General features: G+C 41.8%; 1 protein-coding gene across 1 annotated transcript; it reads left to right on the forward strand.

The window, feature by feature from the left end:
• Nucleotides 1–7,344: 7,344 nt before the first annotated feature.
• Nucleotides 7,345–7,882, forward strand: LOC136332045 (ubiquitin-conjugating enzyme E2 C-like). The gene is made up of 2 exons (XM_066271297.1): nt 7,345–7,491; nt 7,562–7,882. Exons 1-2 carry the CDS (start codon nt 7,345–7,347, stop codon nt 7,880–7,882), a joined length of 468 nt encoding a protein of 155 aa, XP_066127394.1.
• Nucleotides 7,883–12,291: the final 4,409 nt, after the last annotated feature.

The raw sequence follows: 12,291 nt of genomic DNA on the forward strand, positions 1-12,291 counted from the left end.
TTCTGATTCCAAAAGCAGGCAAAGACAACACAAAGAAAGAAAATTATAGGCCAATATCTCTAATGAATATAGATGCTAAAATCCTCAACAAAATATTAGCAAACCGGATCCAACAATATATGGAAAAAATCATACACCGTGATCAAGTGGGATTTATTCTGGGGAGGCAAGGATAGTACAATATTCGTAAATCAATCAATCTGATTCATCACATAAACAAAAAGAAGGAGAAAAACCATATGATAATTTCAATAGATGTAGAAAAAGCATTTGATAAAATCCAGCACCCACTCATGATCAAAACTCTCAGCAAAGTGGGAATACAGGGAACATACCTCAACATGATAAAAGCCATCTATGACAAACCCACAGCCAACATCATACTCAATGGGCAAAAATTAAAAGCAATCCCCTTAAGATCAGGAACAAGGCAGGGGTGCCCCCTTTCACCACTCTTATTTAACATAGTCCTGGAAGTCCTAGCCACAGCAATCAGACAAGAAGAAATAAAAGGCATTCAAGTTGGAAAAGAAGAAGTAAAACTATCGTTATTTGTCGGGAGCCGATCAACGACTGCTGGCTAACTAGGTCACAGCAGGAGAAGATCCACAACTGCTAATTGACAAAGTCACAGCAAAAGAAGACCAATGACTGCTGGTTGATAGAGTCACCGCAGTGAAAACCAACGGCTGCGGGTTTACAAAGTCACCGCAAAGGAAAGGCACAACGATACTTACCCCTTTGACTTTTTGAATTAAGCTGGCCTTATGTCCCCCCTTTTCTGGGTGTGTGCTATTATTTATGGCACAGGGATAATAGTACCGTGCTTTCCCTGTAGATTTATAGTAATTTCTTTGGAAATGAGACAGAAGGTGTAAGTTCCACAGAAAAGCCTGTAAGCCCCTTGAACTGGGCTCATAAACTTAAGAGGCTGGCCATGATATCCGTCATAAAGGGTTAAGTTTGTAGGAGAATTTCTTCTTATTAATCATGTTAGAAAGAGTAAAGTAAGAACTTAATTAGTGTATGAATATAGTAAATGAATAAAGTTTAACTAGACATTAGAATATTAGGTAAGGTGGAGTAGAGTGGCCCGTTGTGTGGCCTTGGATGGAAGCGCAGCTGGCAAGTAAGAATGTTTTGTTAAAAGACTTGTTTTGTGACTGAAGGCAGTTGCTGGGCTATTCTCAGTAAAACATTCTCATGAGATTTTTGTATTCTCCAAGAATAAGGAGAGGAATGTGGTGGAATCCATAGCAGCAATAGCAATTAATGCCTTCTGATATTATGTTGCTACTAAGCTATCTTGCAGGTGCACTCTATATATCTTTAAGCAAAAGGTACTCTTGATGTGAGGCCAATTTCTTAATAAGCAAGCCTTTTGAAGTCTTGTGAGAAAAATTAGGACACTGCATGAACTCAGGACCATTTGCCTGAGCAAGTGGTGGTCCTTTGCTAGTCCTTGATAATTTTGTCTGCTATCTCTCTCTGCGCCCTTGACTCACAACAACAGTAAGGTAGAGTTATTAATTAGTACTAATCTTTTAAAAGTTTGTACCAATATTGTTATTGCTATTCAAGTTATTGTATAACTGCACTTTGAATAACTTACCACCTGATTTGTAGCTTATAGATATGAACTAACTGTTATCTGGAAATATGTAACCATAGCAAAAAAAAATACCATGTGATTGTAACTTAGTGTGTGTGCATAAAAAGAAAGCTAGACCAGCATTTGGCAGAGATGCCTGGCCGGAAATGCTAACGAGAGAATAAAGAGAAAGAAAAGAATTCGGCTCTCTCACTCGATTCGTGCCGACGCCGTCTCTTCCTGTGGGACCCCTAGATTCTCCCCGGGGGCTGGACCCCAGCAATTATTTGCAGATGATATGATATTGTATATAGAAAATCCTAAAGTCTCAGTCAAAAAGCTACTGGACCTGATAAATGAATTCAGCAAAGTGGCAGGATATAAAATCAATACTCAGAAATCAGAGGCATTTTTACACACCAACAATGAACAGTCAGAAAGAGAAGTTAAGGAAACAATCCCCTTCACAATTACAACCAAAAAAAATAAAGTACCTAGGAGTAAACTTAACCAAGGAGACTAAAGACTTGTACTCGGAAAATTACAAAGCATTGATAAAAGAAATCAAGTAAGATACAAACAAGTGGAAGCATATACCGTCATGCTCATGGTTAGGAAGAATAAACATCATTAAAATGTCTATTTTACCGAAAGCAATCTATAAATTCAATGCAATACCAATTAAAATACCAATGACATACTTCAAAGATATAGAACACATATTCCAAAAATTTATATGGAACCAAAAGAGAACACGAATACCCTCAGCAATCTTAAAAAACAAGAATAAAGTGGGAGGTATCACACTTCCTGATATCAAGTTATACTACAAGGCCATTGTACTCAAAACAGCCTGGTACTGGCATAAGAGCAGGCATATAGATCAATGGAACAGAACAGAGAACCCAGAAATAAACCCAAAGTTCTATAGACAACTGATATTTGACAAAGGAGGTAAGGAAATACAATGGAGTAAAGACAGCCTCTTTAACAAATGGTGTTGGGAAAATTGGACAGCTGCCTGCAAAAAAATGAAACTAGATCACCAGCTTACACCACTCACAAAAATAAACTCAAAATGGATAAAAGACTTAAATGTAGGCCGTGAGACCATAAGCATCTTAGAAGAAAACATAGGCAGTAAGCTCTCCGACATCTCTCGGAGCAATATGTTTGCTGATTTATCTCCACAGGGAAGTGAAATAAAAGAGAGGATAAACAAATGGGACTATATCAAACTAAAAAGCTTTTGCACAGCCAAAGACAACAAGAACAGAATAAAAGACAAACTACACAATGGGAGAACATATTTGACAGTACGTCTGATAAGGGGTTAATAACCAAAATTTATAAAGAACTTGTAAATCTCAAGACCAGGAAGACAAACAATCCAATCCAAAAATGGGCAAAAGAGATGAACAGACACTTCTCCAAAGAGGACAAACAGATGGCCAACAGGCATATGAAAAAATGCTCAACATCACTAATCATTAGAGAAATGCAAATTAAAACCACAATGAGATATCACCTAACACCAGTCAGAATGGCGCTCATCAACAAAACAACACAGAATAAGTGCTGGCGAGGATGTGGAGAAAAGGGAACCCTCCTGCACTGCTGGTGGGAATGCAGACTGGTGCAGCCACTGTGGAAAACAGTATGGAGATTCCTCAAAAAACTGAAAATCGAACTGCCTTTTGACCCAGCTATCCCACTTTTAGGAATATACCCCAAGGACACCATAGAATGGCTCCAAAAGGAGATATGCACCCCCATGTTTGTGGCAGCATTGTTCACAATAGCAAAGATCTGGAAACAGCCCAAGTGTCCATCAGAGGACGAGTGGATTAAAAAGCTTTGGTACATATATACTATGGAATACTATTCAGCCATAAGAAATGATGACATCGGATCATTTACAATAACATGGATGGACCTTGATAACATTATACGGAGTGAAATAAGTAAATCAGAAAAAAACTAAGAACTATATGAATCCATACATAGAAGGGACATAAAAATGAGACTCAGAGACATGAACAAGAATGTGATGGCAACAGGGGTGGGGGGTGGGGGGAGAGGGGAGGGGGCGAAGGAGAGAAGGGTTGAGGGAGGGGAGGGGCACAAGAAAACCAGATAGAAGGTGACAGAAGTCAATTTAACTTTGGGGGAGGGGTACACAGCACAATCACATGTCAAAATAATCTAGAGATGTTATCTTTCAACATATGTACCCTGATTTATCAATGTCACTGCATTAAATTTAATAAATAAATTAAAAAAAAAACATTTGTAAAGCTTATTTGCCCAACTGCACCCAAACCACAGGCAGTCACCTGCTTCCTCAGAAATACCTTGGAACTACTTCCACACGACTCCTCCAACCACCATAATTCCAGGGGTCCCCACTGCACCACATCTACTGTGTGATGTGAGAGACAAACCTCCCATCAACGAAAACAATTCGGAAAACTTCAAAGGACAAGAGCACACTAACCTAATTTTCTTCAGCCCGCTAGGAATATAAACACTTTATACTTCCGCAAACTGATTTGGCGCCTGAACGCATCAAGAGATATAACCCTGTTAAGGTGGCCAACGAGGATCTAAAGCAGGGGTCTCAAACTCAACTCAGCATGTGGGCCGCAGAGCAAGATCACAGCCCTTAGGTGGGCAGCACTAGCTCTACAAAAGGCAACTGTTACGCAACACTTTTCTCACTGCAGTTGAAAACGAAAAAAAAATCAGTACAACAAGCACATTCGTACATGCAGTTTACTCAGTGACAAAACGACCAGAAACTGTAGTTCGCATCACAACTGCTGTTAACTAAGCTAATATCTAGCTAGGATGCTAGAGAAATGAAAAATACAAGTAGGCACCTAGGCTTACTTAATTTTATCCAAAATATTTTTGAACTTCGTGGATTAGTCTGCGGGCCGCACAAAATTGTTCGGCGGGCCGCGAGTTTGAGACCCCTGATCTAAAGTGTTAGAAGTAACACAGGCGATTTCCCATACTCCCGTCAAAGGTGATACGTCAGCGCTCCCTCGCTCCCCAAAGCCTCATTGGGGACCGCCATGTAGGGAAACCTAAAGCCCTAAGTAAGAAAAGCAACAAAGTTGAAGCCTGTACCCTGGGTTGGCTGAAAGGTGGGAAGGTCCTCAGATTATCTGTTTTTTTGGCATTATATCTCGAGTGGAAAGCGAGGGTATTTTCAGAGATTGTAGCTTCCAGAGGAAACCGAAGAAGCAAGCTAAGTTTTGTTCGGTGGTTCAGCAGAAATAGCACATGGACACAGCAGTTTTTTTAAAGTTTGTATTTTTAAAAAGTGAGTTCTTTTAAAATTTTTGAAATGGTCAAGAGATTAGAATTGGTGTAACAGCAGAGAATGATACTCTACAGAGAAGAGGTCATACATCTTGTAAAGGAACACCAACCTGGAACTGCTTGCAAAAGTTTTCATAATATTTTTAAGACCAGAAAAAGACTTGGAGAAGTGGGTACTGAGTGAGGCTGGTCATCACCCACCAGAGAGGAAGAGCGGCCTAGACGATCTAAAGTTGTCACTGGTACCAGATCTTGAAGAAAGCCACTGAGGGCAAAGCCAGTAAAGTGGGGCTCCATTTCTCTGCAGCAATGAGAAAGGCACCACCAGAATTGAGAATCCAAATATATTACCATCAATTACTTTTTCACCAAAGTCCCAGTATAAACCAATGGGATAAGTCTTTCATCAGAAGATGCTGTGATCATTGTATACCTAGTGGCAAGTAAATAAATTAAGACCCTTAACTCTAGTCATAAAGAAAAATTAAGTCAGAATAGATCATAGTTTTAAGTATAATATGAGCAAGTATAAAACTTATAAAAGCATACGAGAAACAATCTTCCTGAACCCAAATTAGCCAGAGTTCTCAGAGCAGAAAATTAAAGATGAAAACTAACAGTTGTGTTGAAGTACACAATTCCCATGATTACAGAAAAGAAAATATAATTTAAAATTACGTTAAGGCCTGGTCGGGTGGCTATGCGGATATAGCATTATTCCATCACTGAGGGTATATAAGAGAAGCTAGCAATGAGTGCACAACTAAAATGGAACAACTAAGTGGAACAATGACGAAATACTTCTCTCTCTTCTGCTCTATCTTTTCCTTCCTCTGTCTCTCAAATCAATGGAAATTTCTTTTGTCATAGAGACAAGAGTGTCAGAGAGAGGGACAGACAGACAGGAAGGGAGAGAGATGAGAAGCATCAATTCTTTGTATGACACCTTAGTTGGTCGTTGATTGCTTTCTCACATGTGTCTTGACTGGGGGGCTACAGCAGACCAAGTAACCACTTTCTCAAGCCAGCAACCTTGGGCTCAAACCAGATGAGCCCTGGCACCATCGGGGTCTCAAATCTGGATCCTCTGTGTCCCAGACTGATACTCTATGCACTGTGCTAAAGTCAGGTTAGGCTGGAAAAAAATTTGAAATACTCATCCAAGCCCTGGCCAGTTAGCTAAGTTGGCTAGAGCACCATGCAGAGAAGACAAGTTTGCGGGTTTCTTTCTTGGTCAGAGCATGTACAAGCAACCAAAGAATGCATAAATAAGTGGAACAACAAAATAATGTATGTTTGTTTTATCTCTATTTCCCTTGCTATCACTATTAATAGGAAAAAATTTTTTTTTCCTCTGAGAAGTGGGGAGGCAGAGGGAAAGACTCCCGCATGCACCCAACAGGGATTCACCCAGCATTCCCACTAAGGCAGGGGTCCCCAAACTTTTTACACAGGGGGCCAGTTCACTGTCCCTCAGACCGTTGGAGGGCCGGACTATAAAAAAAAACTATGAACAAATCCCTATGCACACTGCACATATCTTATTCTAAAGTAAAAAAACAAAACAGGAACAAATCCAATATGTAAAATAAAGAACAAATTTAAATCAACAAACTGACCAGTATTTCAATGAGAACTATGCTCCTCTCACTGACCACCAATGAAAGAGGTGCCCCTTCCGGAAGTGCGGCGGGGGCCAGATAAATGGCCTCAGGGGGCCGCAGTTTGGGGACCCCTGCACTAAGGGGTGATGCTCTGCCCACCTGGAGCATTGGTTCATTGCAACCAGAACCATTCTAGCACTCGAGACGGAGGCCATGGAGCCATGCTCAACAACTGGGCTCACTTTTTTCCAATGGAGCATTGGCTGTGGGAGAGGAAGAGAGAGAACAAGAGAGAGGAGAGGGGAGAGGTTGCAGAAGCTGATGCATGCTTGTCCTGTGTGCCTGGCCTGGAATCAAACCTGGAACTTCCACATTCTTGGCCAATGCTCTCAATAAATAAAATTTAGAAAATTTTAAAATCAGCCTGACCAGGCAGTGGCGCAGTGCATATAGCGTCAGACTGGGACGCAGAGGACCCAAATTCAAAACCCCAAGGTTGCCAGTTTGAGCGCAAGGTCATCTGGTTTGAGCAAGGCTCACCAGCTTGAGACTGAGGTCACTGGCTTGAGCAAGGGGTCACTCACTCTGCTGTAGCCCCCTGGTCAAGGCACATATGAGAAAGCAATCACTGAGAAACTAAGGTGCCACAACAACGAATTGATGCTTCTCATCTCTCTCGCATCCAGTCTGTCCCTATCTTGCCCACTTTCTATCTCTATCACAAAAAATAATTTTTAAAATCATTTTTTAGTAAAAAACAAAAATACGCGCAGTTAGAATCGTGCTCTCAGAGTCTGTGTTCCTGTCAGCGCTGCTCAGATGGCCTCACAGAACCGCAACCCAGCCACTGCCAGGGTTGCTGCAGCTCATAAAGGAGCCCAGCTCAGTGGGGGAGCTGCCCAGGGCCCCGTGGGCAAGAGGTCACAGCAGGAAGTGATGACCCTCATGATGTCTGGAGACAAAGGAGTTTCTGCCTTCCCAGAATCAGACAACCTTTTCAAATAGGTGGCCACCATCCATGGAGCAGCTGGCACAGTATGAAGACTTGAGATATGAGCTCTTTCTAGCGTTCCCCAGGGGTTACCCATACTGCGCGCCCACAGTGAAGTTTCTCAAGCCTTGCTACCACCCCAATGTGGACACCCAGGGTAACTTCTGCTTGGATATCCTAAAGGACAAGTGGTCTGCCCTATATGACGTGAGGACCACTGTGCTCTCAATCCAGAGCCTGCTAGGAGAACCCAACCCTGACAGCCCACTGAACACACATGCTGTCCAGCTCTGGAAAAGCCCCGCAGCCGTTAAGAAGTACCTGCATGAAACCTACGCAAAACAGGTCTCCAGCCAAGATCCCTGACCCGGGCTGTCCTGTCTCTGTCCTTGGGCTTTTTATTTTTTCCTTAGATGGTCTGACCTTGCCTTGATTTCTGTACAGGACTCTGTATCTTCAGCTGTGATATATATTTGTTTTGTTTTTTAATTAAGTCTCTGGTTGAGATTCTGTGGTGACTATATTAAATGAATATATTTTGGGTTTAAAAAAAAAAGAAATAAGGAAAGAAGATATTTTAAATTGTTATTTATGGATTTTAGCAGAGAGAAACAGAAAGAGAAAGACAGGAACATCGATCTGTTCCTGTATGTGTCCCAACCGGAGATTGATCCAGCAACCTCAGTGCTTCCGGTTGATCTCTAACTCACCGAGCTAGCCAGGAAGGGCTGGAGGGAAATGTTAACAGACTGACATAAATGGAAAGCTTGACTGTGAACATTATTCCTAAATGAAAGCATTGTAAAGATATCATGTCTACACCCTGGCTGGTGGTTCAGTGGATAGAGTGACTCCCTGGAGCAGTCCTGTCACCGGTTCAGTTCTGGAAGTACTAGCTTCATCATTAGGTCACCAGAAGAGCCCCAGGAGAAACAGGTAACATATGAGAAGCAATCACTGGGTGCACAACTAAGTGAAACAAGTTGATGCTTCTCTATCTTCTGCACTCTGTCTAAATAAATAAATAAGTAAATAAAGATGTCATATCTCCACAATGTATATATAGACCCAGTGAAATGCCAATGAAAATCCTAAACTGGTATCTATTTTCATTCTTAAAATTTGAAAGAATTTCTCTATCGGTTAATGAGAGCTTCAAGTCACTATTAATTTAGACAGTACAATAGACAGACCAGCCAAAGCAGCGTAAAATATGCCTGTGCACAGACTCACGCATAGACAGTATGTGATGGCACAGGAAGTTCTACAGGGACGGGGATTAAAATGTTCTGGGACAATAAGACATCCATGCTAGAGGGGTGGACAAGAAGATAGAACCCTGTCTCAGACACAGAAACATCATTTTGGCAGACGACTCTAATGGAGCAGTACATAATACTTTCAGATACTGAAACACAGGGCCAAGTACCTCAATAGGTTGTAGCACTGTCCTGATATGCCAAGGTTGCAGGCTAATTTGTTTGTTTTTCATTCAGTGACAGGAGGGGAGGCAGGAACAGACTTCTGTATGCTACCCAACAGGGATCCACCTGGCAACCCCACTAGGGGGCCTTGCTCTGTTCATCTGGGTCATTGCTCCATCACTCAGCAATTTTTACAGCGTGAGGTGGAGGCCATAGAGCCATTGCGAGTATCTGGAACCAACTCGCTCCAATGGAGTCATGGCTGTAGAAGGTGAGAGAAAGAGCGAAGCGAGAGGAAGAGTGGTGGAGTACAGGACAGGCATTGCTCCTCTGTGCCCTGTCAGGTAATCAATTCCAGGTCGTAGGGCCAACATTTCACAGCTGAGTAAACAGGCCAGGGAAAAATTTCAGGTTTGATTTCCAGTTGCAGCACATAAAGGAATCAACCAGTGTGAATGCAGGGATGAGAGAAACAAAAATTGATGTTTCTCACTCTCTCTACTTTCTCACCTTTTTTCTCTTGCGAATCAATGAATAAAAGTTTAAAAATAAAAATAAGAAAGAATTGGGCCCTGGACAGATAGCCAGGTTGGTAAGGGTCGTCTTGATGCTCAGGGTTGGCAGTTCGATCCCTCATCAGGGCTCACACAGGAACAGAATAATGTTTCTATCTCTCGCTCTCTCCTGTCCTCTCACTCCAAAATCAGAAAATAAATAAATATAAATAAATAAAAAAGACATGAGAAAATTTCTCAAAGTGATAAGATATGAAGAGATTTTAACAGGCACATAAACCACACTGTACACCAGTGGTAGTCAACCTAGTCGCTACCGCCCACTAGTGGGCATTCCAGCTTTCATGGTGCACGGTAGGAAGCAACCAAAGTATAAATAAAAAGATGGATTTAACTATAGTAAGTTGTTTTATAAAGATTTATTCTGCCAAACTTAGCAAAAATCCGATATGAAGTACTTGGTAAGTTATTATTATATGCTTTAACTTCCTGTAACTCTGCTTTATAAATTTTATAAAGTAAAGATACTTCCCTACTTTATAAATCATCATTACTGTGGAACCTGTGGGCGGTTTGAAAATTTTACTACTAACAGGTACAAAAGTGGGTGGTAGGTATAAAAAGGTTGACTACCTCTGCTATACACTAATAATATGTAGGCTGGAGGAAATGTAAAGGGTACATCTACTATGGAAAACACTTCTGTATCATCTGTTCGGACTGAAGTTATAAACACACTAAGATACAGCACTTTCACTCTGAAGAAAATGTCTAAACTATGTATTTTTCCCCATGCAACTCCCTGAAACACACGCAAAAGAGTGCACTGCTGAAACAGAAATACAAGGTTTTCATGGCAGCTGGATCCTAACCATCTGGACTGCAAACAACACAAGTTCAGTTATCGGTAGGAACAACTGCCATGCACTCAAACCACGGCATGCTACGGGAAAAATACCTTAGCTCTTTTAACATTTCTAAAGGATAGTAAAACAAAATACACTTTTTTTTAAGTGAAATGACAGAGAGACAAATGGACAAAAAGACAGGAAGGGAAAGGCTTACCAGGCAGTAGCGCAGTGGATGGAACATCGGACTGGGATGCGGAGGACCCAGGTTCGAGACCCCAAGGTCACCAGCTAGAGCATGGATTCATCTGGCTTGAGCAAAAAAGCTCACCAGCTTGGACCCAGGGTCGCTGGCTTGAGCAAGACGTTACTCTGTCTGCTGAAGGCCTGCAGTCAAGGCACATATGAGAAAGCTAACAAGGAACAACTAAGGTGTCGCAAAGAAAATCTGATAATTGATGCTTCTCATCTCTCTCCGTTCCTGTCTGTCTGTCCCTATATGTCCCTCTCTCTGACTCTCTCTTTATCCCTATAAAAAGAAAAAAGACAGGAAGGAAGAGAGATGAGAAGCATGAACTCTTAGCTGCGGCACTTTAGTTGTTCATTGATATCATTCTCGTATGTGTCTCGACTAGGGAGATTCAACTGAGCCAGAGACGCCTTCATCAAGCTAGTAACCGTCGGCTTCAATTCAGCGACCACTGGGTTGAAGTCAGGAACATTGGGCTCATGTCTATGATATCACCCTCAAGCCGATGACCCTGTGCTAAGCCAGCAATCAGGGTTTCAAACCTGAGTCCTCAGGCTCAGGTAGATGATCCAGCCATTGCACCACTGCCTGGTCAGGCCAAAAAACACCTTCCTTTGTGAAGCATATGGAAGAAATCTTCCATGGCTTGAAACTCCAAAAATATTTACTGTGTAAGCATCATAGAATAAATTGACCTGACATTTATTACACACACACATAAAAAAAAAAATCACCTACCACATTCAAATTAAGCAAAAAAAGCCTGACATAAAAAAATGTATGATATATGATTAGTTGATATAGAAAAAATTAGGCACAATTAAATAAAGTATAAAAATTGAAAATGATGCCTCATTTGTGGCAGCGCAGTGGACAAAGCATCAACCTAGTACGCTGAGGTCTCTGGTTTGAAATCCTGGGCTTGCCTGGTCAAAACACATTTGGGAGTTGATGCTGCCTGCTCTTCCCTGCCTTCTCTCTCTTTCTGTCTCTAAAAATAAATAAACAAAATCTTTAAAAATAGATTAAAACCAATTAAATATATGATAAACCTATAAAGAAAATCCTGAAAGTGCTCCGTATGGAGAGCACAGGGAAAGTCAAGCCCCCTGATGCTTCACCAAAACATCAGAAACACTCCAGGTGGCCTCTGCCAACACAACATGCAACATCACTGTCACTCGACAGTTAACAACCACACTTTCTTTTCAGCAAATAGACACCAGGTCCCTCCTGAGATAAACGGCTACTTACTCCTTCCAGGCCGGTTTCCCTCCTTTCCTACATTACAAGCCCCTTCTTTTAATTCCTCTTATCTCTCCCTCTCTCTCTCCCCTGGATCACCTCCCACCCTGCTGTCTCCCTTACTTTCACTGCACCCAACAAGCAACTACCCATCTCTCGCCCCTTATTGGAGCAGGAATAGCGTCTACATTATCAGTCTGCACAGCAGAACCCCAAGAATGGAGCACACCTCCCTACCCTCTTTCTCACTGTAAGGTCAGTAGATAATGGGGGATGGTCATGTGGAGAACTCAGACCCGCCCACTTTGGCTAGGACAGCCCACAATCAAGCCGGCCGAAGGAAGCTTCCCAGGAACCATTTGGAAAGAAGTGTTTGTCTGCCAGCCAGTGAAATTTCACCACGTCATAGTAGCTCCACTTCCCTAGAGGGACCCTTTAAATATCTCTCATACGGTTTAATCTTTGCAACTTCCCTGACCTCCATCTCTCCTCC

This window comes from Saccopteryx bilineata, chromosome 3, assembly GCF_036850765.1.
Source record: "Saccopteryx bilineata isolate mSacBil1 chromosome 3, mSacBil1_pri_phased_curated, whole genome shotgun sequence".
Lineage (NCBI taxonomy): Eukaryota > Metazoa > Chordata > Mammalia > Chiroptera > Emballonuridae > Saccopteryx > Saccopteryx bilineata.

Excerpts from the sequence above, each read along its gene's own strand:
- LOC136332045 (XM_066271297.1), top strand. The coding sequence starts at position 7,345 with ATGGCCTCACAGAACCGCAACCCAGCCACTGCCAGGGTTGCTGCAGCT. Across the intron at positions 7,492-7,561 it reads TGATGTCTGGAGACAAAGGA|TATGAAGACTTGAGATATGA; the intron begins GTTTCTGCCTTC and ends CAGCTGGCACAG.